Source organism: Stenella coeruleoalba (genome assembly GCF_951394435.1).
Source record: "Stenella coeruleoalba genome assembly, chromosome: 7".
NCBI lineage: Eukaryota > Metazoa > Chordata > Mammalia > Artiodactyla > Delphinidae > Stenella > Stenella coeruleoalba.
Window position 1 is genome coordinate 121594846 of NC_137153.1, and position 27442 is coordinate 121622287.

General features: G+C 60.9%; 1 protein-coding gene across 4 annotated transcripts; it reads right to left on the reverse strand.

Annotated features, from left to right (window-relative positions):
- Positions 1-336: 336 nt before the first annotated feature.
- Positions 337-26506, reverse strand: SNAPC4 (small nuclear RNA activating complex polypeptide 4). Of its 4 annotated transcripts, none has more exons than XM_079925595.1 (23): positions 26466-26500; positions 25244-25386; positions 24273-24319; positions 22800-22967; positions 22548-22673; positions 21969-22047; positions 21459-21540; positions 20398-20502; positions 20238-20310; positions 19874-20038; positions 16799-16946; positions 16555-16661; positions 16347-16441; positions 14215-14309; positions 9802-9881; positions 9036-9491; positions 7591-7834; positions 7077-7147; positions 6445-6549; positions 5705-5732; positions 3166-4781; positions 1902-2020; positions 337-1010 (listed from the first exon to the last, which is right to left on the reverse strand). In XM_079925595.1, the coding sequence occupies exons 2-23, from the start codon at positions 25371-25373 to the stop codon at positions 350-352; spliced, it is 4800 nt and encodes a 1599-aa protein (XP_079781721.1). In that variant the 5' UTR covers positions 25374-25386; positions 26466-26500; the 3' UTR covers positions 337-349. The 4 variants fall into 4 exon arrangements, with proteins under 4 accessions (XP_079781721.1, XP_079781722.1, XP_079781723.1 ...); XM_079925598.1 differs by having other exon boundaries at positions 886-1010; positions 1890-2020; XM_079925596.1 differs by lacking the exon at positions 24273-24319 and having other exon boundaries at positions 26466-26506.
- Between the last annotated feature and the right edge of the window lie 936 nt (positions 26507-27442).

A 27442-nucleotide genomic window follows, 5' to 3' on the forward strand; every position in this document is an offset into this window, starting at 1 on the left:
TAACCATCATCTTAAATAACCCACAGCCCAGAGGAGATCACAAGGAAACCTGGAACTGGTGAGCCCAGTACCAGAGGCACAAAGTGAAACACACACACCCACGTGGCGAGTCAGCCTGTGGCTGTGTGACGTGACGTGGGGTGTCTGGGTGCGGGCAAAGGGGAGACAGGTGACCCCAAGTGACTGCTGTCTGGGGGGGCAGGACACACGCTGGGCACACTTGTCCCATTTCTCTGTGTTGGAAAATTTCCCTAATAAGGTGAAAGCAAAGGGGAGCAGCGTGCAGGAACAAAGCTCCAGGAAAGCCAGTGTCTCGGAGGTGTAACCGAACCCCCACACCCGCGCTCCTTTAGGCCGGAGGGACAGAGAGGCCGCGGGGGTTCGGCCTCCTGCCAAAGAAACGCCTGCACAGAATCAAAAGGGCACTGGCCCGGGGCTGCCGTGGGGGCTGTGGGTACTCAGGCTGCCGCTGGTTCTGGGGACCCGCCTGGGTCGGCCTGTGTGGTCTGGATGGCAGAAGTGGGCCCGCCCCATGCCTGCGGCGGCACCCGGGTGGGCGCTGGGCTGCCCTTCCGCTTGGAGCAGCCCCCAGCCTGAAGGCCAGAGCCACAAGTGTTTCTCGTGAGATGGGTAACGCTCTGTTTCTCCCCCTCCACAGGCCCCTAGAGGCCAAGCGTGCAGGGGCTCCGTGGACCCCAGGGCCCAGCTGGCGCACTCCCCACACTTCCAGGGGTGGCCCAGTCCCTCTGCACACCGCCCAGTACCTCAGGACGAGACCACCAAAAGCACGTGGCTTGCTTTTAATTAAAAAACAGGACATTTCTTCATTCCTCCCGATATCATGGTTTGCACTCGGGGACCAGCCGAGCCCATCACGACGCGGCCGCTGTTGGCAGAGCCCTTCTGCCGCGGGCTGGGTGCCGGCCTCCCGGGGTGGGCAGGCTCGCTGGGTCCAGCACGAGCCCCACCTCCTGTCGGCAGCAGCAGTGGCGGTCCGGCCCTGGGAAGTCCTGGAACACAAGATCACCCCGATGGCAGGGGGCCCTCACCCCAGCCGGACCCCGCGGATGGGAACGCAGAGGGACAGCACTCTGCCTCGTGGGGCAGGGCGGGCTGGAGTGAGGCCTGGCTGGCCCCCTGCGGTCCGCGGAGCGGGCCGTGCGGAGGACTGGCCCTGGAGCCTGAGTGGGTTCTAAGCAGGCCCACCCCAGGCATCCCCTCTGCGGTCCCCCACCCACCCAGAGCTCCTGCTCCGGCTCTAGCCATCTAGCCCAGGACCCAGAACCTCCCACAGCGCAGCCCGCGCTGTGCTGAAGGACCCAGCTCCTGCCTCTGCGACAACCCCCCGACCCGGGTCTCGGCGTGTGAAAACCGACCATGCTGGGCCTATCTGGTGCCTGCTGTCTGGGCACTGGGGACCCCATGCTTGCCCTACGGGCTCACGTTCAGGGGAGACAACAGACAGATACATGGATGGACCACGTCAGGCGTCAGGGACGGGCAAGCGCCACAAGGACAGACGGGCACTGGGACAGCGATGCCACCTTAGGACGGTTGGGGAGGGCGTCTCTGAGGAGCTGACCACCGAGCAGAGACCCGGATAGAGAGGTGACAGCCTTGCAGACAGATGGGGAGAAGAGTCCCAAGCAGAGAGAACAGAAGTGCCAAGGCCCCAAGGCACACGTGGGCCGGCAGGAGGGAAGCAGCAGAGGCTGGGGTGCGGAACCCAGTGGCAGAGGGGAGAGTGAGGGAGGGGAGGGTCTCCGAGACCCGGCCCGCAGTGGCCTGGTTATACCACACCCCACCCCGCGTGACAACAAGAAGCTGAGATGAGCTCCTGAGGCCCCGTGTGCCCGGCGCAAAGCTGAGGGAGGGCCCGGGTCCCTCACCCTGCCGCTCACTCCAGCCTCCTCCGCTTCCGGGCATGCCGGGCGTGCCGTGTCTGGAGCACGTCAAGCTCATCGGGACTGTCCGGGCAGGAGGGGGCAGAGGCCTGTCCGGGGTGTGGCGATCCCTGAAACTAAGTCCAGGCAGAGAAAAAGTGACTCTCCAGCCAGGATGGGCAGGGGAGGGGGTGGCGGCAAGGGACAGGTAGCTCCTTGGACTTGTCCCCGCCGAGATGGGACAGGAGGTGCTGCCTTCCTGGGGTCACATGCGGGCTCTGGCTTTCCGCTGACCCCTCTCTCACTCGGGGGCTCCAGTCCCCTCTGAGCAGCCCCCCTAGAGCCAGCCATCTATGCCACGGTTCCCCCAAACTGGGCTGGCCGGGCAGGGATGGAGGACCACGGAAGGCTGCACACTGCGGGGGACAGCGAGCCTTTTGCCCTCAACACCTATTTAGGGCCCAGCAGTGTTTTGCCTTGGCTTCAGTCCAGAAGCCCCCCCGGACTCCTAAGGCCGTGCTCCTGGGAAGGAGGGGGGCCGGGCCGGGCCGGGCCGCGGGCAGGTGGGACTGGCACAGCTCAGCGACAACCCCGCCTCCCCGGCCCCGGCAACGCATGAGGGCGGCCCCAGGCTCGACCAGGCCAGCAGCGAGGCCACCCTGCGAGAAGGCGAGGGACTGCTTCTGGGGATTTTCTGGGGGGTCACCACCTGCTCGTCGGACACCACCTGCCAGGGACCTCAGGGCCCTCCCTGTCCTGAGGCGACGCGGCTCTCCTGCTCAGCCCAGGCAACAGGGACTAGGGGCTCCCTGGGTGCACGGGTCAGGGGACACCTTCACACGTGTGTGCGGCGGGTTTCTTGTCAGGTAACAGTTACGGTGGTTTTGCTTCCACAGCTTAGAGAACTCTGCACGTGGACGTGCTGGAGTCGGCAACTGGACGGACCCCCACGGAGTGCAGGCGCACAGACAGCCCCCCAGAGGTGTGCGTGTGTGAGCGTGTGCACGCGCGGGGGGCATGGAGACTCCTGTGGACGAGGCCTGGGTGGCGGGACCCCCATGCCGGCAGTGAGGTTCCTGCCGCCGGAGTCCGCGTGTGTGGGGTGCACAGAGCGGCCTCTTCCTCCGCAGAAACCAGCCGCTGGCCCCCCTGCCGTGACCTCCCCCTGCTCCCACCCCCCGTGCTCCGGGCGGGGGCCGACACCCACAGGGGGTGAGGCGCACCGGGGGATGCGGACGGGCGTGGGGAAGGGGGCGAGGGTTCCACGCCTGCAACCACCTACCTGAGCAGGCATGGCGGCCGCCTGCGCACCGCTGGCTGGGTCCCCCGGCTGCCCGGCCACAAGCTCTGGCTGACCCGGGCTGCTGTCATCACTGTCGCTCTCGGGGCTGGACCTCATGGCTACTGACAGGGTGGTGGGCACGCCGCGGGGGGACAGGGTGGCCAGGAGTGCGGGGAGGGCGAAGGCCGCCAGGAAGCGCACCCGCAGCAGCATGTAGGCCGGGCTGTCCCGGAGCTGCTCGCGCACACGCCCCAGCGAGGCCTGCAGGGCTCCGGCTGCCCCGCTGGGCACCAGGGAGGCGGCTCTGTGCTCCAAGGCCTTCTTGCGGAGCAGGAGGCCAGACAGTGTCCGCAGGCTGCACAGCGTGGGAGGCTGGTAGGACAGCCTGCTGCCCAGGGGGGGCACACGTACCCCCCGCTGCCCCCTCAGCCACTCCCGCACAGCTGCCTCGCCCTCCTGGGAGAGGAGGCGCAAGTCCAGGGCCCTCTTCTCAGGCCTGCGCCGGGGCGGGGGTGGCCCCTCCAGGCCCGAAGGCCTCCTGGGCTCCCCTGGCCCTGAGGTGGTCCCGGGGGGCTCCGCTTCAGAGCCGTCAGCCAGGGGCGTAGCCTGGGAGGACGTCCTGGGTACAGACGTCTCTCCAGGGGCGCATCCCCCAGGGCCATGGGCCATGTCCACCTCCGCAGGGCTCTGGGACGTGGGGTGCGCCGGAAGGGTCAAGAGCTCTGTCCCGGAGGCAGGGTCTGATTCTGTGTCCGTGTTGGTTGGGGGCTGCCAAGGGCGGCCCTGCCCAGGGAGCCTGGGGCCCTGGCCTGCCTGAGTCGCAGCTGGGGAGGGCAGCAGAGTCACCGATAGCCCTGGAGGCTCAGGAGTCCCTGCTGGCCTCGGAAGGCCCACCATCGCCTGCACAGGCACAGAGAGCAGCCCCTGGGCTGTGAGCACCCAGGTGACAGGCAGAGGGGTGCTGGCTGCCGTGTGTGTGCCCAAAGCTGGCGTCAGGCTGAGGGGCTGGACAGGCAGCCGAGCAGGGCTGGGCGCTGCAGTGAGAAAGGGGGGTGCCTCGGGCACGCCCTGCTTCCGGGACGTGGCCGGGGCCTGAGACTGTCCGAGACTGCTTGGCCGGCAGCTCACAGGGACCTGGCCGGGGCCCAGACCTGGGACCCTGGAGGCAGCAGGGGCAGCCGGGGCCTTCGAGGCTCCTGTGGAGGCCGGAGCGAGGGCCAGGGCTTGCAGTGTCAGGGGTCTCTCCTCCGCGGCGGAGCCCCAACAGCCTAACGCACTCGAAGCGGCCGCCACGGGGCCCCCAGGCCCAGACAGCACGGCACCAGAGACTGGGGGGCCTTGGGGGGCCAGCGGCTGGAAGACCACAGGAGAGGAGACCAGCAGCTGGGGCAGGAGGACCGCGCGGCCCTGGGCAGCCTTCCTGGCTCGGGCCTCCCGCAGCCGCTTCTCCCGAAGCAGCTCAGACACAGTTTTGGGCTTGGGCCGGGGTCCGGACGGAGCCGGCGGGGGTGCCTGCGGCGTGGACTCCGCGTGGCAGGCCTGCGGGCCTCCACCCCCCATGGGGCAGGTGCTCTTCTTCGCAGCTCCTCGGGCCGGCACACTCTGGAGGAGGCAGCCTGCAGGGAGGACAGGACACTGACTGACGAGCTCCCGAGATAGGACGCGTCCCAGGGGAAGGGCCCTCACAGTGGGCAGCTGCTGGGCCTGGCATCTGGGCCGAGAGGGGCACATCAGCCTGGCCGCTCGTCCCCAGACCTCCCCTCGCACGGCACCCCGAGCCCCCATGCTCCTGCCCCAACCAGGGTGGGCCCGGGAAGAAGGCCAGCCCACGACGGCCCTGTGCATCAGCCCTACATCTCAAACACCTTCCAAACAAGGACTACTGGCTACACTGCCCTCCTCCCTGCACGTCACCTCTCAGGACCCCAGACCCTCGCCCGATTCTGCCGGTGTGGGCAGACTGATGGCCACAAGCAGGAGAGGCCCGTACCAGATGCTGCCCCACCAGCCCCACCAGCCAGGCCTCCTCCCTGAGGTGGCATTCAAACGGACCCACCACAGGACGTCCCTGGTGGCACAGAGGTTAAGAATCCGCCTGCCAATGCAGGGGACACAGGTTCGAGCCCTGGTCCGGGAAGATCCCACGTGCCGCGGAGCAGCTAAGCCCATGCGCCACAACTACTGAGCCTGCGCTCTAGAGCCCACGAGCCACAACTACTGAGCCCACGTGCCACAACTCCTGAAGCCCACGCGCCTAGAGCCCGTGCTCCGCAACAAGAGAAGCCACCGCAATGAGAAGCCCGTGCACCGCAAGGAAGAGCAGCCCCCGCTCACTGCAAGTAGAGAAAGCCCGCGCACAGCAACCGAGACCCAACACAGCCAAAAATAAATAATAAATTAATTGAAAAAAAAAAAAACCAACAAAGAAACAAAAACGGACCCACCACGAGGCACTGAAATCCAAAACCTGTAACAGGTCTGGCCCTTTCCCCACTAAACACAAACCACCCAGATAAAGGGAGAGGCAGATGGGCAGTACCTGGGGTGTTCTGGGCACTCGAGGGTACCTGGAGAAGAAACCAGAGTCAGCGCTTCAGGAAAGTTCCCAAGGGCCCAGACCCACTTCTCCACCCCCACCAAGACCACCATTAGCCTGTCGCCCCGCGCCCAACGTGGCTGCACCCGAAGGCACCCTTGGGAGAGCTCATCTCGGCGGGTCAGGGCTGTGTGGGCTCTGCAGGGAGAGGCAGGGGGCCTGGCCGTCTAGGCAGGAGGGCACGGGGCTCCGTGGCCTGGATGGGCCACCACAGGACCGTATCTGGTCCTCCGACCAGCAGCATTACTTTGTCACTTCCTCCCGAGGTGGCCGGGCTCAGGGACACAGCCCCCAGCTGCAAGACTCAAGGATTTGGCCACCGGCAGCAGGCTGCCACCCCAGCGGGGCCAGTGCCCAGGGCAGCGGGCGCCCAGTGGCCCCCACGCTCCACCCAGGGGAGGTACGGCCAAGCGGGAGGAGCACACGCTGTGCAACCAGGCGGGCCTGAGTGCCAGCGCAGACCCTGCAGCCCCTGAGGTCGCCTCAAAGCCCCTCCGGGCCCCAGACACCCCCGGGAGACGGGCAGACGCCTCCCAGGAGCGTCTCGGGCTGTCCCCGGCCTGTGGGGACCCGGAAATGCCTCTCTCCCCAGCTAGACAGGCGCCAGCTGTGCCGCTGGGACGGGAGGGAAGGGTGGCGGGAACAAGGGAAGCCCGTGCCTGGCCCTCACCCTCACTCCTTACCTGCAGGAGTGGCGAGTCCCGGGCACCAGCCCGGAGCAGGGCGGGCGGCCGGGCCTTCCTCTCCCGAACGACCTCCATGCAGCCAGCTGTGTCGATCTGGAACAACTGAGGGACGTGGACACACACCACCACGTGACAGGAGGCCTTCCTGCCCATCCTGAGGCCCCCCGCCCCCCTGCAGGGCCAAGGCCATGAGGGTGTCCGTGGAGGGACTCAGGCCAGCGCTGGCCGCAGCTGCTCTTGTGGAGCAGACCCAACGCCCCAGAGGCCTGGGCTGGGCCCGCCCGCACAGCCCCTTGAGGCTGTGGCCACGTGGCTCAGGCCCTAGCCAGGACTCGGGTTCTCCAGGCCGCCTCAGTGCCGCCACCTTCCTGCCCTGACCCAGCCCCTCGGGACGGCCAGGCCCCCCTTCCCCTCAGCGCCCAGCCCCTCCCACACAGGGTTTAGCTGGCGCGGCAGGGCCGCCGCCCACGCTGAGTTGCGCGCTGAGAAGTGTGGGCCACGGAGGAGCCATTTTGAAGGATCCACCACTTTAAAAGGCTGGACTTTAAGTGAATCCACCACAAACTTCAAAACTCCGCCAAAAACGCAACGCACAGGAGAAAAGAAGGTGTGCGTCGGTGGCTTCTTACCTGAATGAAGAGGGTAAACACCGGGGTGCTGGCCAGGTGGGCGCCCTGCAGCTGCCTCCTGATGCCGTCAGCTGAAGGGGACAAGGGCACGTGTGCACAGGGGCCCAGAGAACCCACACCCCGCTGCCGCCGCGTCCAGCCAGGAAGAAGGGCGAGGACCTGCTGGCGGGCTGGCACGCACTCCTGAGCCCCGAGCGTCCCGCCCCCCCAGACAACGTGACCCACACGCGGGCACCGACGCACTCAGAACCCCGGGAAGATGCGCCCGCTTAGGCCTGAGTGTCTGCTCACTTCCTGAACCGGCCACCAGGTGCTAAGCAGAACGGGAGAGGCAAAACCAAACACCCCCCCCAGGTCGACACCGGGCGGACGGTACCCTCCCCCGACCCCCCTCCCCGGCAGGGCAGATGTGACCTCCATGTGCCTGCAGGTCCCCTCCAGCCCCCCTCCCCGACCAACTCTACCCCTGGGCCCCACGGGAGGCTCCCAAAGGGAAGGGGCCCCCGGGCAGTACCTCGACTGTGCGCCACGGCGGGCCTCCGGGGACTGCGTGGCAGGATGACCTTGCCCACCCATGGGCTCACGGCCGTCAGAAGCTGGTGCTCAAGGAGCCTCCTCTGCAGGGCGTGTCCCTGGCGCCGCTGCCCGGTCCTGTGCCACAGCGGCCGCACGCAGGGCCTGGCCCTGCCACTGCCACCACCGCCACCAGGGGTGGGCCCCGGGGCGGCGCTGCGCAGGTGCGGCTGCCTCAGCTCCTTCTGTGGGGAGAGAAAGGCCCCTGGGGCTCCTGGCCAAGCTCCGCTGCAGGGCGGCCACGCGCCTACCCTCACCGTCCTCCACTCTTGCTGGGTGCCGGAGCAGGGTACGGGTGGGAGACGAGACGGGTGGTGGGCACCGGGGTGGTCTTGGCGGCCTGGGGCGCCGCACCTGGCACCAAGTGGCCACGTCGGGCTGAGCACCTGCAGCGCTATCTCCAGGGGCCCCGAGTGGACGTCCCCACCCTGACACGCACGGCTCCCTGCCCAGACCCCAAAGCGTCCCGCACCCGCGCCCTGGGCCGCTGGGAAACACTCTTTGGAGTGTGGTGACCTCAGAGGAGGGCAGGGGGGTCCCTAAGGCCTGGCTCCAAGAAGCTGCCCAGCTCGGCCACACCCAGGACTAAGAGAGTCCCCGTTCCTCCGGGCAGCTCCCTGAGCTGATGACACGACGTGCCTGAGACAAACCCCGGGGCTTAAGGCCCTGCAGTCACAGACTCAAGGAGAGACGATCCCACGTGGCACGGGGGCCGTGGCGTCCACTGTCCCTGGTGTCAGAGAGGGGGCTTCCAACCGCGCCCAGCACAAAACAGCCGCCCCAACGTGGATGCCACCCAAACGTGGCCAGAGCTGTGTCTGGGCCCAGGACCTCAACACATCCACGGACACGCCCACGCGTGACCGGCTGAGTCAGACCGGAGCAGGCGGACAGTGGGACCGTCCACAGGGGCCTCCTTGGAAGCAGGGCGACCGAAGGAACAGCTCCTCCTCGCTGAGCCCACCTCCTGCCCCACAGCTCGGGGCAGCACCCACCCTGTCCCTGCAGCTCTCCCACGGAGCTTGGAAAGCAAGCAAGCTGGGGGATTTCCGGGCGGTCCAGCGGTTAGGACTCAGCGCTTTCACTGCCGGGGCCCGGGTTCAATCCTTGGTTGGGGAACTAAGATCCCACAGCTGTGCGGTGTGGCCAAAAAAAAAAAAAAGCAAGCAACAAGGTGGGGAGTGGAGGGCCGGCCCCAGGAGCAAGCTTCTGCCTGGGCAGCTCTCCGGAACGAGTGCACAGGCCAGGAGTGCACACCGCAACGTGCAGGGAGGAGGCGTCTGCTCCCACACCCGGGGCACAGCTGCGCGAGCCCAGGCCATCCCCATCCCTGAGCGCAGCCCTGCTGACCCCAAGCAGGAGAGCTCCCACCCGCCCATGGCCTACCTGGTGCGCAGGCCCCGTGGAGCTCGAGGGGCGAGCGTCCGTCGAGCACGGGCATTGGATGCCCCTCAGGCTGGTGCTCTGGGTCCCGGAGGCGGCCCGCGCCTGGCCTGCCGGCTCTGCTGGGGCTGAGGCCGTGGTGCAAGCTTCCCAGCGGCCACCCTGGGCCGGGTCAGAGCCCTCAGGAGGGCGGGGGCAAGCACCACAGGGTCCTGGCCAGCTCCCGGGCCCCCCTCCCCACAGCTCCCTGGCGCTCTGCCGGGCAGGAACCCACAGGTCCACGTCAGGCACCACATGCTGTGTTGGCAGCAGCGCCTGGCCCCCCGTCAGGGCCCCCAGCGCTGCCTCTGGCTCTGAGTCCCCGCTGTCCCCACTGCTGGCGGTGCTGCTGTCCCCGCTGCTGGAGCTCCACCGCGCCTTGCGAGGGGGCCGCCGCCCCCGCCTGCGCCGCTGCTGCTTCTGTAGGGGGAGGGCTACTTAGAGGTCCCAGCCCCCCGGGGCTCAGCGACAGGGGACAGTGGGCAGGCGGGCCAGGCCTCTGGGGAGAGGCCTCGAGTAGGTGCGCCTCCAGGGGGCCAAGGGGGCCGGGCGTGCTGGGTGGAAGCGCCCTCCCGCTGCTCTGAGGACGGAGGCCGAGCTCCCTCTGCCCTCGGCCGCCTGGAAGGAGAGACGCCACGGCCGGAAACCAGAGGCCCCCATCCTCGCCCGCCAGCCGCCCTCCCCTCATCCCGCCTGCGGTGGCGCTAGCCCCCGGGGGCCGGGGCCTCACCCTGACCAGCATTTTCCACTTGCTCAGGCACTGGGAGCCCGTCCGATGGGGTAGCTCAGAGGCTATTCTTGCCCAGTGACCTACAAAAGCAGAAACAACACAGAAGTTACTTCTTACGAACAGGCTTGGACAACACAAGCTTAGCAGCTTGGAGAAGAGGGCTCCTCTCCGCCGTACGCTGGCGGCCCCTCTAGCGGACTCGCACTGTGTTCCGTCAGAACCCTCGTGCTGCTCCCACACCCGAGCAGCTCCGTGAGAGGATGGGTGTCTGACTCTCAACGGATAGCCAGCCCAAGGGGAGTTCTAGCAAACGCACAACCATGAGAAAAAAGTCACCCATGTTTACGTGAAACGGCCCTTGAATATCTGCTATTCCAGGCTTCTAAACCAGACGTTTCCAATTATTCGGTGTTTTCTGCCAGACAGTGCTGGTGGGGCACTGCTTCTACGGGGCAGTCGGACCGCGTGGGACAGAACCCTCCAACCTGGCACTGCTACACCTAAGGATTTTCTCTAAGGAAATACTAACAAATATAAGCAAAGACTGAGCCACTGAACCCTCAGCTCGTTCCACCCCCGAAACAAAAAATGAGGAGCAGTTTAAACGTCCATTAACCGAAAATTGATAGAATAACCTGTGTACTATTATCCAAGGAAATATATCACGGTTACTGAAAATAACACTAGGACGCAGAACGTGTACAGACGTAGAGAAATATTAGTAACAGATAACATAACGACACATCATAAAGCAAAAAATAGCTGCTCAATTAAAAGTGGAATGACTCAACTTAAATAAGCTGGTTCTTCCTAGGAAAGCCACCTGCAGAGGGAAGTACCGGGCAAGTGCACGCCAGCAGACGGCGGCCACCTCTGGAGACAGGAAATGAGTTACGTTCCTTTCCTTCTTTTCATACATCTCTGCTTCTAAATTTCCTATAATGAACATGAATTAGTTTGTGAAATGAAAAAACCACCACCACCTGCTGAGATGATGAAAAATGGGGCAGAACGGGAATTCCCTGCTGGTCCAGTGGTTAGGACTCTGCACTCTCACACCGAGGTGCGGTCTTTGGTCGGGAAACTAATATCCCACAAGCTGCATGGCGTGGCCAAAATATTAAAAAAAACGGGGCAGAAGAGCTGATGACCAGGGAGGCAGCCTGGGATGAGAGCAAACCACAGGCCTCCAGTGGCATCTGCAAAACTCCACCATGAACTCAAAGCTGTGAGAAGCCCTCGGACAGCAAATGCATCAAGAACTCACCAGAGATGCCAAGAGCACGGAGTAGGGAGACCCTGAGCTGACCTCCCGGGGACACACCAGAAGTACAACTACTCACAGAGTTAGCGCACGTGAGAATGGCCTGAAGGCTAACGAGATATTTTCCACAATCGAAGGCACAAAGAAGAAACCAAAACGAGACGGGGAGGAGGGGTAGAGACGCAGGGCAGTCAGGATGCACACCTCCGGGTCAGCAGCCCACAAACGGGAGGAACATCACCATCACAGAAGTCTTTCTCCAGGAGCGTAGGGTCTGAGCCCCACACTGGGCTCCCAATCCTGGGGGGTCCTGCACCAGGAAGACGAGCCCCTAGAATATTGGGTTTGAAAGCCAGCAGGGTATACACTTGGGAGAGCCAGAGGGCTATGGGACACAGAGACTCAGCTCTTTTTTTTTTTTTTTTTGCGGTACATGGGCCTCTCACTGTTGTGGCCTCTCCCATTGCGGAGCACAGGCTCTGGACACGCAGGCTCAGTGGCCATGGCTCACAGGCCCAGCCGCTCTGCGATATGTGGGATCTTCCCGGACCGGGGCACGAACCCGCGTCCCCCGCGTCGGCAGGCGGACTCTCAACCACTGCGCCACCAGGGAAGCCCAAGAGACTCCGCTCTTAAAGGGTGCACTCAGAATCTTATGTGAGACAGCGGTTTGCAAGGAGCCTGGGTCAGACACGCTTGCTGATGGTGGAGAGCCTCCCAGAGAGGCAGGAGGTAAATGGAGCTCCCCCTGGGGATGGAGACGCTGGTGGCAGCCATTTTGGGGAGCCAGGTCCACTGCAGTAACACCAGTGCTGGTGGGCGCCATTCTGGAATCCTCCCTCTAGCCTATTAGCTCTGGGGACATGGCCCCAGCCGGCAGAAGCCCTGCTCCAAGCACCGCTCCCCCACCCCGGACATGCAGCCAACCACGCAGGAAGCCTACCCTGCCCTGCAGCAGGCCCACAGGCGTTGCACCAGGGCCGGCCCCGCTGACCAGCACCACAGTAGTTGACCCTGACACAACGGAAGGGCCCACAAAGCCCATGTAGGGGCACCCCTAGAACACAGAGCTCTGGTGACCAGAGAAGACTGCACTGCTGGGCCCATAGGATGCCTCCTACACACAGCCACTTCTCCAAGATCGGGCAACCTAACTGACCTAAACACAGAAACAGACAGAGAGAATTAAGCAAAATGAAATTGACAGCAACCTAATAGTAGTAGGGGACGTTTAACATCCCATTCACATCAATGGACAGAAAAAAAAATCAGTAGGGAAGCACTGGCCTTAAACGACACGTGAGACCAGATAGAATTAATAGATATATACAGAACATGTCACCCCCAAACAGGATACACGTTCTTTTCAAGTGCACATGGAACATTCTCCAGCATAGACCACATACTAGGCCACAAACAAGTCTCAATAAATTTAAGAGTAAAATCATATCGAGCATCTTTGCTGACCACAATAGTATGAGACTAGAAATCAACTACAAGAGGGACTTTCCTGGTGGTCCAGTGGCTAAGACTCCATGCTCCCAATGCAGGGGGCTGGGGTTCCATCCCTGGGCAGGGAACTAGATCCCACATGCACGTCGCGACTTAGAGCTCACGTGCTGCAACTAAAGATTCCGCGTGCCGCAACTAAAAAGATCCTGCATGCCGCAACTAAAAAGATCCTGCATGCCGCAACTAAAAAGATCCTGCATGCCGCAACTAAAAAGATCCTGCATGCCGCAACTAAAAAGATCCTGCATGCCGCAACTAAGACCCGGCACGGCCAAGGTAAATAAATAAATACTACAAAAAAAAAAAAAAGAAAGAAATCAACTACAAGAAAAAAACTTTTAAAACACAAACATGTGGAAGCTAAACGATCTGCCACTAAACAACCAATGGGTCACTGAAGAAATCAAAGAGGAAATAAATACCTGGAGACAAATGAAGATAGAAACACAAAGACCCATAATCTATGGGATGCAGCAAAAGCAGCCCTACGAGGGAAGTTTATACCAATACAAGCCTATGTCAGGAAACAAGAAAAACCTCACGTAAAAAATCTAACTCTACACCTAGAGGAACCAGAAAATGAAGAACAAAGCTCAAAGTTAGTAGAAGGAAGAAAATAATAAAGATTAGAGTGGAAATAAATGAAACAGAGATTAAAAAAATAACAGAAAACAGTCAATGAAAGCTAAGTGCTGGTTCTTTGAAAAGATAAACAAAATTGAGAAACCTTTAGCCAGACTCATCAAGAAAAAGAGGGGGCCCAAATCCATAAAGTCAGAAATGGAAAGGAGAAGTTACAACCGACACCACAGAAATATAAAAGATCATGTAAGATTATTACAAAAAATTATACACCAAAAAACTAGACAATCTAGAAGAAATGGATAAACGCCTAGAAAAACACACTCACCTAAGAATGAGTCAGGAAAAAACAGACAGTATGAACAGACTGATTACCAGTAATAAAAGTGAATCAGTAAAAAAACAAAAAATAAAACAAAACTCTCAACAAACAAAAGTCCAGGACCAGATGGCTCCACAGGTGAATTCTCCAGAACATTTAAAGAGGAGCTAACACCCACATGTTCACAGCAGCACTATTTAAAACAGCCAATATACGGAAGCAACCTGAGTGTCTATCGACAGATGGATGGACAGACAACAATAATGAAAATGTAGCTTCTATACATACAAGGGAACACTGCTCGGCCATGAAAGGAAAAAACAGAAATCTTGCTATTGGCAACAACACGGATGGACCTAGAGGGTGTTAGGTCAAGTGGAATGAGTCAGAGGAAGAGTGACTGTACTTGTGCACGGGGTCTAACACACAAAACAGACAGACGCCAGGCCCGCAGATGCAGAGAACAAATGGGTGGTTGCCAGAGGGGAGGGGTGAGGGGTGAGGCCAAGCAGGTGAAGGGGATTAGGAAGTAGAAATCTCCAGGTACCAAATAAATAAGCCAGGGGGCGCTCTACACGGGAGAAGAAACATCGTCAATAACGTTATAACAACTTTGTACGGGGACAGATGATTACTCGACTTACTATCATCACTCCCTGACTCACGCAAATGTTAAGATCACTATGTAGTGTGTGTGAAACTAAAAAAACCAAAACAAAAAATGAGAACTTACCGACACCATGTTTTTCTATTAATTCAATTAACTTTTCCTCTTCTTTGGAATTCCATCGTCCCTTTTTCAAGCCAAAATGTAACCTTCTGAGATACCTGAAAGCAACATAAAAACAAAGGGACGTTTTAGAAGCCAAGATGGCCTCCTGCTGCCGCCCTGCCATCTGCAGTGGTTTCTAAGCTATGACACCCAGGGCACAGGCAACAGAAGAAAAATACAGGCAAACTGGACTTCAGCAAGATAAGAAACTTGTGTGCTTCAAAGGTCACCATCAAGAAAGCGAAAAGACAACCCACAGACTGGGACAGGGAGGGTATTTGCAAATCACGGATCTGCTAAGAGACTTGTATCTGGAATACATAAAGAACCCTTATAACTCCATTTTTAACACGGGCAAAGGACAGAAATAGCTGTTTCTTCAGAGAAGATACACAAATGGCCAAACACAGGAGAGCCGCTCAACACCATCCGTCTTCAGGAAACGCAAACCAAAATCACAGGGAGATGCCGCTTCACTCCCACCAGGATGGCTCGAACCACAGGCAGTAAGTGTTAGTGAGGGTGTAGAAGCCTGGGAGCCTCCTACACTGCCGGTGGGAATGGAAAAGGGCACGGCCACTTTGGAGAACAGTCACGCCTCGAAAGTTAAGCAGAATCACCATGTGACCTAACAATGCCACTCGTAGGTGTCGCTGAGAGAAACGAGTGCGTATGTCCGCACAAACACTTGCACACGAGCGTTCCTGTTCCCACGGTTCGCCCACGCCGTAACACCTATCAGGATACCCCTCATTGCTAAGGCTGAAGAGCATTCTAGCGTCCACACATTAGAAGCACATTTCGTTTATCCGCTCATCTGCTGACGGACACTCGGGTTGTTTCCACCTTTCGGTTGCTGTGAAGAGTGCTGCCACGAACACGGGCGTACAAATTTCTGTTTGAGCCCCTGTTTCAGTTCTTTTGGGTACTGGGTGGAATTGCTAGATAATGTGGTACTTCTCGGTCTATCTGAGGAATCTCCACACTGTTTTCCCAAGTGGCTGCACCCTTTCATACGTTTTATGATCCCACCACCAGTGCACAAGCGTTCTAACTTTTCCACATTCTCTCCAACACTTGTTATTTCCTATTATCTATAAACATTAGCTGTCCTTAGGTGTGTGTGGTGGTATCCTGCTGTGGTTTTGGCTTGTATTTCTATAATGACTAACCGTGTTGGCATTTTTTCATGTGCTTAATGGCCATTTGCAAGTCTTCTTTCGAGAAACGTCTATTCAAGTCCTTTGCCCACTTTTAAAAAAATAAATTTATTTATTTATTTATTTATTGGCTGCGTTGGGTCTTCGTTGCTGCATGCAGGCTTTCTCTAGTTGCAGCGAGCGGGGGCTGCTCTTTGTTGTGGTGTGTGGGCTTCTCACTGCGGTGGCTTCTCTTTGTTGCAGAGCATGGACTCTAGGCGCGTGGGCTTCAGCAGTTGCGGCTCGCGGGCTCTAGAGCGCAGGCTCAGTAGTTGCGGCGCACGGGCTTAGTCGCTCCGTGGCATGTGGGATCTTCCCGGACCAGGGCTCGAACCCGTGTCCCCTGCATTGGCACTGCACCACCAGGGAAGCCCCCTTTGCCCACTCTTGAGCTGCTGTATTTTGGCAGGGAACAGCGTTTCTTTGTGGGGTGATCAAAACGTTCTAGAATTGACTGTGATGATGGCTGCACAGCTCAAGAAACACAACGAAACCCACAGAACCGTACACTTTAAATGAACGGATTATATGTGAGTTACAGAATAAAGGTGTTAAAAAGAAAAAGAAAAGCGAGCCAAGAAAAGGACGAAGCTGCAGCTGCCTGCCAGGAACCTGCCACCAGAGAGCTGCGAGAGGAACTCAGACCACGGGGCTCAGGGAACCTGCCAACCAGGGGGCCTCAAAGGATGTCCAGCTGAGCCTGCACACAAGCCTGCTCTCAAAAAGAAGCCGCCCTGCTTCCTGAGCAGGTGAGCCCTGGTACGCCTAGGCCCCAAGGCCACGGCCTCCCCCTCCGCCAGCAGATGACCCCGGGCCAGTCTCCCAGCCCGGCCCGCGGCCCACACAGAAGCAACCCCAGCAAGGCCTTCCCTTGCCCAGCGCTGTCCGACTCACCGATCTCGGCACTGGGCATCGCTCCTACCCGGCACCTCTTCCCGGATTTTAAACCAACCCTGCTCCCCGTACTTGGCAACTGCCCGAAGCAGCTTCTGCAGAGAGAGGAGCGCACAAACGGTCCCTCTGCTGCCACAGTCACGACCTCCCCAGGCCCAGTTCAGTTTTAAACTCCAGGCTCCAGCTCCCCTGGGTCCTGCAAGCGTACCGCGTCTTCCTCTGGGGCCCAGAGACCCTTCTTCAGGCTGGGGTCCAGGCTCTTGGTCCAGCGGTAGATGAGCTGCATGGAGTCCCTCCCCTCCATGTAGTAGACGACTGGGGACAGAGGGGCTCTGTGGGTGCCACGCTTCCCGGCCGCCCGGGACGACACGACCCCCACTCCGCCCCGCCAGCTCGCGCGGCTGTGACTAGGGCACGGCCGGGGGCTCCGCCCTCCTGGGCGCGGGACTCACTCCTCCGGTAGGGGATGTGGCTGCCAACGCGCATCTCCTGCACAAGCTGGGTGAGCACGCGGTCCTCCTCCTCCGTCCACTCCCTGCGCTTCAGGGCCGGGCTGTGCTGCTGGTACTTCTGCAGGCACTGGAAGGCGCTGCGGCAGGTCTGCCAGGGCCAAAGCACAGAGCGGGGCAGCGGGGGGGTTACTGGCACTCGCCACGCACGGGGGGTGCCCAACTGCGAGCCAGGCCCCTGGGGGACAGTGGAGAGTGCCCCCGACAGAAGGCTCGGGCCCACTAAGGAGGGTCCCCAACACTGGCGTATGAAAGCAAGTACGTCCACAAGCTGTCATTTACGTGACACCAAAACCACACTGCGGACTCAAGTTCCCAACAGAGGCCTCAGGTCAGCCAAGGCTACGCGAAGGGCTCCCGCGAGGCATGTGCCGGCGCCGTGGCGCGGACCCTGGGGCCCGGAGGCGGTCTCTGCGGCGCCTCCATCGGGGTGGCCGAGCGTCGCCCGTGCGGGGGGCTGGGGGCTGGGGTTCTGGACAGTCCCTGGTGTGGCATCTGCGTCCGGGACACCCTCGCAAGGAGAGCGCCAAGGCGACGGGCCCCGGCTTCCACCAGAGTTCCAGCTGAGCACACAGCCCCCAGTCCCCGCCGCGAACACTTCTGCCCAAATCTGCCCCCTCACTCGTCTCCTACGGGGAAGGGGTTTTCCAAGAGCCAATGAAGGCGGTGTGAACTGTCTTCTTTCCCAGAGCAAGCTCTCTGGTTACAGAGCACAGGGTGGGCAGCCTCCTGCAGTCTGTTTAGCTGAGGTGTGCAGGTGGTGAGGCCTTTGGAGGCGCGACACGAAAGGCACGACCCCCCGAAGAAAGAGCTCCTGAGCCGGACGTCATTAAAGTTGTAAACTTCTGCTCGACGAAAGACGACGTCGAGAGAATTAGAAGACAAGCCACAGACTGGGAGAAAATGTTTGCAAAAGACACGTCTGACGAGGACTGATACCCAAAACACACAAGGCACTCTTAAAACTCAACAAGCAGAAAATGAACTACCTGAATGATAGATGGACCGACAGACACGTCACCAAAGACGATACACGGATGGCGAGCACCGTGTCGTAAGTCACCAGGGAAATGAAAATTAAGATGAGGCCCCACTGCGTCCCTATCAGAATGGGCAAGATGTGGACCCGACAACACCAGATGCTGGTGGGGGCGTGGAGCTGCAGGAAGCCCTGTCCGTGGCTGGCGGGGACGCAGGTGGTGCAGCCGCGTTGGAAGACAGCATGGCGGCTGCTTACAAGCTAAACGCGATGATCCAGCAGTCGTGCTCCTTGGTATTTACCCAAAGGAGGTGAAAACCTCTGTCCACCCAGAAACCTGCACGTGGGTGTCTACGGCAGTTGTATTCATAACTGACAAGGCCTGGAAGCACCCAAGATGCCCTTCAGCAGGCGAATGAAAAATAAACTCCGGTCCATCCAGACAATGGGATACTATTCAGCGTCAACAAGAAATGCGCCACCGAGCCAGGAAGAGACACAGAGGAATCCTAGATGCACGTCCGTAAGTAAGAGAAGCCAATCTGAAAAGGCAAAACTACTGAAACGGTAAACTGAACGGTGGTTGCCGGGGGGTGGGGGAGGAAGGGTGCATAGGTGGAGCACGGAGGACTCGTAGGGCAGTGAAACCCTCCTGTACTAGACGATAATGGTGGGTACGTGTCATTGTACTTCCGTTGAAACTCACAGAATGTGCAAACCCCAACGTAAACCATGGGGGATCACGACACGTCAACGTAGATCTGTCCTTGGTAAAAAAACGTGCCACCTGGTGAGTGACGTTCCTGACGGGGGAGGCTGTGCACATGCGGAGGCAAAGTGCACGAAAGACCTCTGTACCGTCCTCCCCATTTTGCTGTGAACCTTAAGCAGCTCTAAAAAACGGTCTGGGGATTCCCTGGCGGTCCAGCAGTTAGGGCTCCATGCTTTCACTGCAGGGGGCACGGGTTCAATCCCTGGTCGGGGAACTAAGATCCCGCAAGCCGCACGGTGCGGCCAAGATACACAAAAAAAGTCTTAAAAAAGAAAAACACTAAGGAACTAAAGACATCAAGGGAATCCTCTGGCAGTCCAGTGGTTAGGACTCAGCACGTAGAATGATTCTTCTAAAGCCTGACTTACCAAGCAAATAAAAGCTAGTGTACCAAGTCGCACAGCAGCTACACGTATACAGCAAAGCTGTGAGCGACACGAGGACAAATCGACTTTTTAACAGTTATGTCAGGCTTCATCCGAGTTCCGTCAATACAATTCTTCCAGAGAGCAAAATTCAATAATATAATAAGCTCCATTTAATAGGCTTATACGGGAACCCAGACTCTCAGGGCAGAGGGCACGCTTTTGTTTCTGAGTGGCTTTGGTCTGCTGCAACCACGTGCTTGGCCACAAAAGTGAGAAATTTAAAAAATGGAGATGTTTACCGACTGCATTCTCAGGTCATAAAATTCAAACTAAAGAATAACAAAAGGGATTCCAACACACCTCAGTATTTAAAAATGAAAAAACACATTCCTACGTAAGCTAAGATCCAAAGAGGGCATGAAAACTGAAATCACAGCCACTCCAAATCCGATACAAGGAGACACTCCACACCAAGCTGTTCTCAGAAAAGCAGGCCTGAAATGCCTCCATCGCTAAAGACAGAGGGGAGAGAGCTCGGTTCTCGCCTTAGGAGAGGAGAAAGATAACAGAACCCACAAGAAACCAGGAAAAGGTTCTTCTCAAACACCAAAACAACTAGAGAGAGACAGGCGGGAACTCGGGGAGGGAAAGCATTTGGACGGAGCTCAAAGGCTGGTCTGGGATGTGGGTGGAAGGCACGTGAGCTCTCAGAGAAGCAGCGGGGTCTGAGGAGCCTCCGAACTCCGCCTGGGGACGCGTGGAGGGGGCACCCTCCCCCAGGGCCACACCCTCGAAAGCGTCAGGAGGGAAACCTCCGACAGCTCCAGGGGACAACCCGGGCCGCGGCGCGACGTGCAGCCCGAGGAGCCCCGCCCCCGCCCGGGCCCTCCAGCCCTCACCCCCAGCTCGTCGGCGATCTTCTGCCAGTGCAGGTGGCCGTGCGCGGCCGCGATGGCCTGCAGCTGACCCAGCTCGCGCGCGCTCCACTCCTGCTTGTTGATGGCCGGGTGCTCGAGGTTCTGCCAGAAGCTGCGAATCTCCTGTGCGCTGCGGCTGCCCTCGAACTGTAGACGGAGGGGCCTGTGTGCAGGGCTCGGGGGGCTGAGACGCGCCAGCAGGGAAAGCCCCGGAAACCACCCCACGCTGTGGACGCGCACCTGACCGGAGAGGGTCACGGCAGGTCTGGCGGCCACGCGGGTCTCGGCCTCGCTGCCCGGTGCCGACCCCCACCCCAGCTCCCGGGACGGAGCCGCCCCAACTCACGTTGACGTTGGAGATCTTCTCCCAGTCGTGGTCGTCCAGCCTGTTCCCCAGCAGGGACTCCTCGGGCAGCTGACTGGAGGAAGGGGCCAGGGCACGGGGTCACGTCGGGCTGCCCTCGGCTCGCCCCGCATGACACCCTCCCCGGCAGGACCCCACTCACTTGATGTCCCGCACCTCCTTCTCAGCCTCCCTGGCCTGCTTCTCCAGGATCTGCCTCTCCGCCTCGCTCGTGCTGCTGCTCTGTTTCTGCTGCAAATACTCGAGCCTGAGGAGCAGGAAGAGGCAACAAGGTTACCGACGGTGCTGCTGTGCCCCGCGGGGGCACGTGGGGGTCTCTGGGGCTAGCTCGGCCTTTCCACACACCCGGGACGCACCCCGAAGAGCTGGCCACCCCATACCACACCACGCGGCACGGCGACGGGCAGCACAGACTCGGCGCGGGGTCCAAAGGCGAACCCCGCTGAAGCAGATGAGCTGCGCACTCTCTGTAAGCTGCCCTGGGCCTCGCGCCCGCAAAGAAAGCAGCGGCCCTCCCTCTGGGAGTCACGACGGTCACGCTGGCGGCCAATGTGGTGATGCTGATGTGGGTGACGCAACACTACCGGCGCCCCACGTCCCAGAGCTTGTGTCCTAGCTCCCAGCCCTGCGCCCCGCACACAGCGAGGCCCTCCAGACATCCTGACCCTCACGCCCAGCACCGAGGCCGGAGCTGCGGTTACCACTACAGGAAATAACCGTTTCCAGAACAGGCCGAGCAGAAAACCCAGCTCTACTACAGCCCGAGGGGCGACCCAACCGTCACCACAGCCGATCCTGACCCACGCGTCAAGCCGCGAGGCAGTGGGCAGCCCCCGGGACCCCCGGCCCGACCCTCGGTGCTGGGACGCGGCCACGAGACGCCACGCAAGCAGCACACGTGGATGCACGTCTTGCAAATGGTCCTCACTTCCAGGGATGGAAACTGAGGCCCAGGCCAGAGAGAGCACCCAGGTCACATGACTTACACGGCCACCAGGCCTGCCCCACCCTCACGTGCCACCCTAGACGTCCGGCTGCCCTACATGGGAGAAAGTTCAGGAGCAGTGCCACTCCCGCTGCAGCGGAGCGACCCCAGCAGAGCAAGGGGCACGGCTAACGGGGCCTCTGGCCCTCGTGAGCCGCCAGCCTGGACCGGCCCCGCCCGGGGGCAGGCGGCTTCCCATCCCCCGCGTTCAGACTTACTTGAGTAACTTGGGCTGGAGCAGACGCTGCAGGCGGCCGCTCGCCACCGACTTTCTGAGCAGGGCCTTTTCCCAGGTCTTCCCTGAGAAAAAAGGAGGAGGATGTGGTTGTGCCGTCCCCAGGACGCGTGTGCCTCGGTCAGACCCCCTCAGCGACCCGCGGAGAGTAAGCGAAGGTGCTGGCGGGCGCCCCGGGACTCTCCCCAGCGTGCACCCCCCCAACCCCACTCCTGGGCAGGGCCCCCCGGGGCTGTGAGCTCAGGAACGTGGCGGGAGTGACCAGAGACCGAGCCCAGGGTGGGGGGCTGGGCCTGCCCCTCACGACAGTGTCACCGCAAGGACCCCACCCGGCACGGGAAGAGCAGGGCTTCGAGTGACCAGGCCCAGGGGTCAAGGCCCCGAGGAGCCTGGCGGCCCACGCCTGTGTGGAGGCCTGGGAACAGGCAGGGCGGGGTGAAGGCCCCTCGAGCCCAAGCCGGGCAGGTGCTGAGGTTCGGGCCTGGGCTCTCACACTTGGTCACCAGGAGCTCCTCGAAAGCCTTGATGCCCTGGGCGGCCCTCTCCCGCGTGTCTTCGTTGGCAGGAGGCCCCTGTCGGAGAGTGTCCTGTTATGATGTGGATGGAACTCGGGACTCGGGACCCCGTCCCCCAGCTTCTCGAGCAGCCCGGCCGCGTGTGAGGCCAGGCCCCGGACGCCTGGCCCTAGAGCGCTGCCTTAGAACGGCTGTGGACGCCACCTGGCGGCACACGGCGAGCTCAGTGACTCCACGAGTGCTGACGGGGGGGGCGGGACTGCCATCAACCACGGGGACACCTCTGCTGCTAGGACTCCACACTCCTGCCCACGCGCCACATCTCCAGGAAACGCCCCAGGGGCTTCTCTGTGCAGCGAGGTCAGCTGCCACCTTCCAGGGGAGGAGACCTGGACCTTCACCCCTGAACCCGGCAGTTTTAATTTAGGGAGGCTGGGGAACACTCTCCCGAAGAATCCAGGGGAAGTCACGACGCCCACCGAGGCCGTGGGGACGAGAGCCCCTTCCCACAGAGCCCGCCCACCCTCCCTGACGAGGGCAGAGCCCGCACCACTCACCACTCCGGTGACCTTGTCCTTGAAGTAGGGCTTCATGAAGTGCCCCATATACAGACTCGAGGGCAGGGTCTTGCTGTCCTTCACCCTGGAGCCCTTGCACCCCACCAGTTCCCACATGACTTCCTCCTGTGGCAGACACAAGGGGCCACCTGTGGGCCAGGCAGCAGTGCCTCCCCTGGAGAGGAGGGGACCCAGAGCCCTGGTCCCGGGAGGCCCGGCTGCAGGGCTTCTTGGGGCCTGACCCCGTCCTACCTGCTGCTCCCGGTTCTGGGCCAGCAGCAGGCTGACCTCCGCCAGCTTCTCCCGGATGACCTCCTGGTAGACCATGTTCAGCTGCAGGCAGGTCTCTGGGTCTTCAGGGAGTGCCTTCTCCCTGGGGTCATCCTCATCATTGCTGGCCTCCCCCCACCTTTCTCCTTCCTGGCGACAAGCGGAAAACTGCAGGTAAGGGAACACTCCCGCACCCTCCGGGCCCCAGTGGAGCTACATTCTGGCCGCTGGGCTGGTGTGAGACCACCCTGACAGAGGACCACACAGCGCACATACACGTTTCCTAGTTTTAAGACAGTTCAATTTATGTGTAATTTCTGGGCTTCCCTGGTAGCACAGTGGATAAGAACCTGCCAACTCAAGGGACGAGTGTTCGATCCCTGGTCCGGGAAGATCCCACATGCCACAGAGCAACGAAGCCCGTACGCCACAACTAGTGAGCCTGTGCTCTAGAGCATGCAAGCCACAACTACTGAGCCTGTGTGCCACAACTACTGAAGCCCACACACCTAGAGCCTGTACTCTGCAACAAGAGCAGCCACCGCAACGAGAAGCCCGCACACCGCAACGAAGGGTAGCCCCCGCTCGCCACAACTAGAGAAAGCTCGTGCACGGCAACAAAGACCCAACGCAGCCAAAAATAAATTAAAAAAATTAAAATTAAAGAAAAAAAAAAGTACTATCTAAGAATAAGTTTCAGGTGGCGAAGTGTAACGAAATAAGCAGTTTTCACTTCCTACAATAAAAACTCTGCAAAACTTGGACTTTGTAAGAGGCTCGCTGGCAGCCGCGGTGAGCAGGAACAGGGGCCGCTGCAGCGTTGTAAGACTAAAAACAGAGCCAGCCCCAATGTCTATCTCGAGGCGATGAGTCTCAAAAGCATGGAACTACCGTAAATCCACATCAGAAGGACCACCCAGCTACTAAAAACAGAAGCAATTCTGTTTCTATTGACTTGATGAAAATAACAAAAAGCCAACTGTAAAACCTTTCCGAACTAAAATTACAACATAAGCAAAAGACAGTTAAAGACCGGCACCACCTTTGTGCTTTACTTGCCAGGCGCTGTTCTAGGCCTGGTACGTGTGCACTGACTGGTGCTGTGAGTGCCCCCATGGCACAGACTGGGAAATTGAGGCAGAGAGGTGAATACGGGGCAGGACCCAGGCAGCCCGCTCAGCCTCCCGCGTGTCCGGTCACATCCCCTGACGTCAGTGGAGCCAACAGGAGCTCAGAGGAAGCAAGAGGTGTGAACGCCCGGCTGTTAAGAGCGGTCTATCCAGGGGCAGCCTTACTTCCGATGATACTTCGGGGTGTTTCCTCTTTACTAACAAACACGTGTTACCTTAAAGATGCAGAAAAACCAAGACGAGTTCAGGACACCCCCCTCCCCGGACCCCCTGGCAGGGTGGCGTGCCTGCCTCAGCGGCACAGTCACCTCAGGCCAGAAGTTACCAAGGGCAGTGGGCCAGCAGCGTCCGAGTCCTCGTCGGGCAGCGAATCTGCAGGAGCGCAAGCACACGTGTCAGTTAACTACGACGGAGACGGCGCTGGTGATGGGACGCCACAGGCGCCGAGGAGACCGACGGCCAGCACAGCACGCGGCGCATCTCCCAGGCAGACAAGAGGAGCGGAGGCCGGGGAGGTCCGGAGGGTGGGACCTGTGCTGCGTGGACCTGCCCCTCCCCGCCCGTGCCCAGTGGCCGAGCACTGCCCATCGACTGTGTGAAGCGGGCACTAGGCCTAGGGCAGGGTCAGCCAGAGAGAGACGACGCCAGCCCAACGCGGAGCGCCGCCGGGCGCGCAGGGACCACGACGGCGGGGACAACCAGGGCAGGCTTCACAGGAGACAGCTCTGCCCTGGGGGAAGTGAAGCCACTCAGAGGAGGGGACAGGACAGGCACAGAGGCCCCGATGCCAAAGTGAGGGAAGGCCCTGGTGTAGCTGGGAACCGTGAGAGGCTCGGTTTCAGAGCTGCAGCTGGGCCTGAGCGGGCTGAGCAGGCCGGGGCCCTGGACGGCTCAGCCACTGCAGGCAGGCCTCCAGCCAGAGCTGTGGGGAGGGACACTCAGGGCCCAGGAAAGCACGCGGAGTGGACAGAACAAGAGCCCTGGCAGCAGGGTCCTCGGACAGAGGGCAGCTGCCTGAGCCCAGGGAAGAGATCCATGGGGTCTCAGCGGTGGTGACTGTTCAAGAACGGGGGCGAGCTCAGCCCTGGAACCTTCCGACTGCTGAGGAGGGCAACACGGCCCCTCTTCCCAGGACAGCCGGCTGCACCGCGGGGCAGGGTGCTCGCACACAGCCAGCGGGGCCAGGGGCTGACGAGGGAGGGGTGGTAACACACCGTCCAGCAGCACAGCACACTGCGGCCGACCGGAGCCTGAGGGCAGACACAGCCGCTCTGACCTAGGAGCGTAGACACTGACCTGCATCAGAATCCGAGTTGAGACTTGACTCTGAGATGTCCACGTTGATACTCGAGGAGCCGGGATCCAGAATCCTTTCCAACTCCCTGATCTCCTGCGATATTCGGACTCTTTCAGCATCTATATCCATGACGTCTGCCCGCCTGCAAAATACGCTATGTTATACACCAAGGGGGTGCAGAAATCCCACCGGCTCTCAGACGCACAGCCCTGTAGGGGATTGACCAAAGCAGGCACCGGGCGAGAGGCTGGGCCCGGGGAGCCCTGGGACCGACCTGACACCCACCTGTGCCCCGTGAACTCCCGCTTTTGCCCTGTCCGCCGCCCTGAGGCTGCGACCAGCACAGTGGGGGAGAGTGATGGACACCAAAACAGTCCAACTGCCACGAAGCCATGAGTGAGCTGGCCACCCAGTGCGTTAAAAGGAGGGCGTGGCGGCAAAGTCACTAGAGGACAAGAATGAGGCCATGGACCCTAGGTGCAGCCGCTTGCCCGCGGCACAGACCTGGACACACAGGGTATTGGGCAAGCGAGCACTGAAATACACGCTGACCAGGTGGCAGGGCTCAAAGCCCTGGAAGGAAGCCCCCTGGGCCTGCTGTAGCCCCAGCATCTAGCACAGCACCTGGCCTTCGGGGCTGTCTGACACTGAACAAACCCTTGCTAAGAAACAGGGACCTCTTTTCTTAGGAACAAGGATGTGGAAAGTCTAAAAAGGGGTCGAAGGTGGGAGAATAAGTGGGCGGCAGGGGAAACGCCAGGGGAACAGAAGCACAGACCCAGGAGCCCAAACCACTCAGAAGCAGCCTCCTCCCGCCCGTGCAAGCCCTCTCCCCGCTGCAGGCGACGGGGGCCTCCACTGCGACAAACAGGGCCGCCGCCAACCAGAGCGTCCCCAGCTCGCGCAGCAGCACAAAGCTGAAATGCAAAGTGTTTATAACCCAGATCGGCTTGAAGCCAGCCGGTCTGCAGAACCGACAGCAGCTCCGGGTGGGCGCGGGGCCGCTACCTCCTCGGGCAGCGGGAAGGAGGCCTCCAGGACGGCGGCGCGGTCCCGGCCCAGGGGTCCCCGCGCGTCGGGGCGCCCCGCACGCTCTGACCCCGACGGCGCCCGCTGGGCCCCGGTGATGATAAGCCCCGCGGCGGACCCCGCCTCCTCCCGCCGCTCCTCACCAGCCACCCCCCGGCCCTCGCCCCCCGGCCCTCCCCCGTCGCTCCTCACCTGATCGCAAAGCTGGCGCCCGGCCTCCACAAACCTCGCTTCTAGCAGCGGCGCTTAGACTGAGCCGCACACCGGAAGTCCCGCCTCCAAGGCCTTGGCGGAGGCGCGGGGCACGCCGGGACGGGGCTCTCGGGCGGGCCAGTGCTGCCTCCGTGCGGCCGCCCGCGGGACTACCCGCGCCCGCCGGCGCCTCGCTGCGGCCCCAAGGGGCCCGGTCACCGGGTCCGGAGTCTTCTCCCTCGCTGTGGGACCTCCCGCAGCCACCGAGCCTGTCTGTGCTGTTTCTCCGTTAGCTGTGTCCAGGGTTTTGGTTGAGGAACCGAGGAGAAAACCCGCCGAGCGCTCGCGACTGTCGCGGCCGGGCCGTGCGGGGCCGGTGCGCCGAGCCCGTCGGAGACGACCGGCCTCACCCCGGCGACGCGCCCCCGCGGGGAGGGCCCCTGACCTCCAGAGTGAGTGCGTCTTCCCGGGGGCGGTGGTCGAGTCCTGGAAGGCGAGTGAGGATGCCGGGAGAGGTAGGAGCAGGCGCCCCTCCCGTGAGCCAGGTGGGGTGGCGGCGGTGGGGAGGGGGCGCGGGTTGGTGCTCAAAGCGGGACCTGCAGCGAGGGGCCCACAGAGTTGCCGGTCCTTCCCGTGCTCACTCAGCGCCCCCGTAATAGTCCGGGACCCGAGCCCACGGGGTCCAGATGCACAGGCAGAGATGCATGTTCAACGAAGTCATCGTGAATTGTTCTCTGAAGTTTTTTTTTTTTACTGTTGAACACGTGAAAGGCACAGAGAACAGTGTAACAGAAGCCTGCGTGTCCACCCCCCTCCTTGCTGCACCCAGACCCTCTGTGCCCACCCCAGCCCTCCAGCCCGGTGATCTGGTCCCTGTAAAATAAATGCTGTGCCCTCTACCCAGGGCTGTGGCCCAGGCACCGCCCCCCCAGCAGCCCCAGCGCTGTTGCGAGCGCACCCAGAAGAGAGGCTCACTC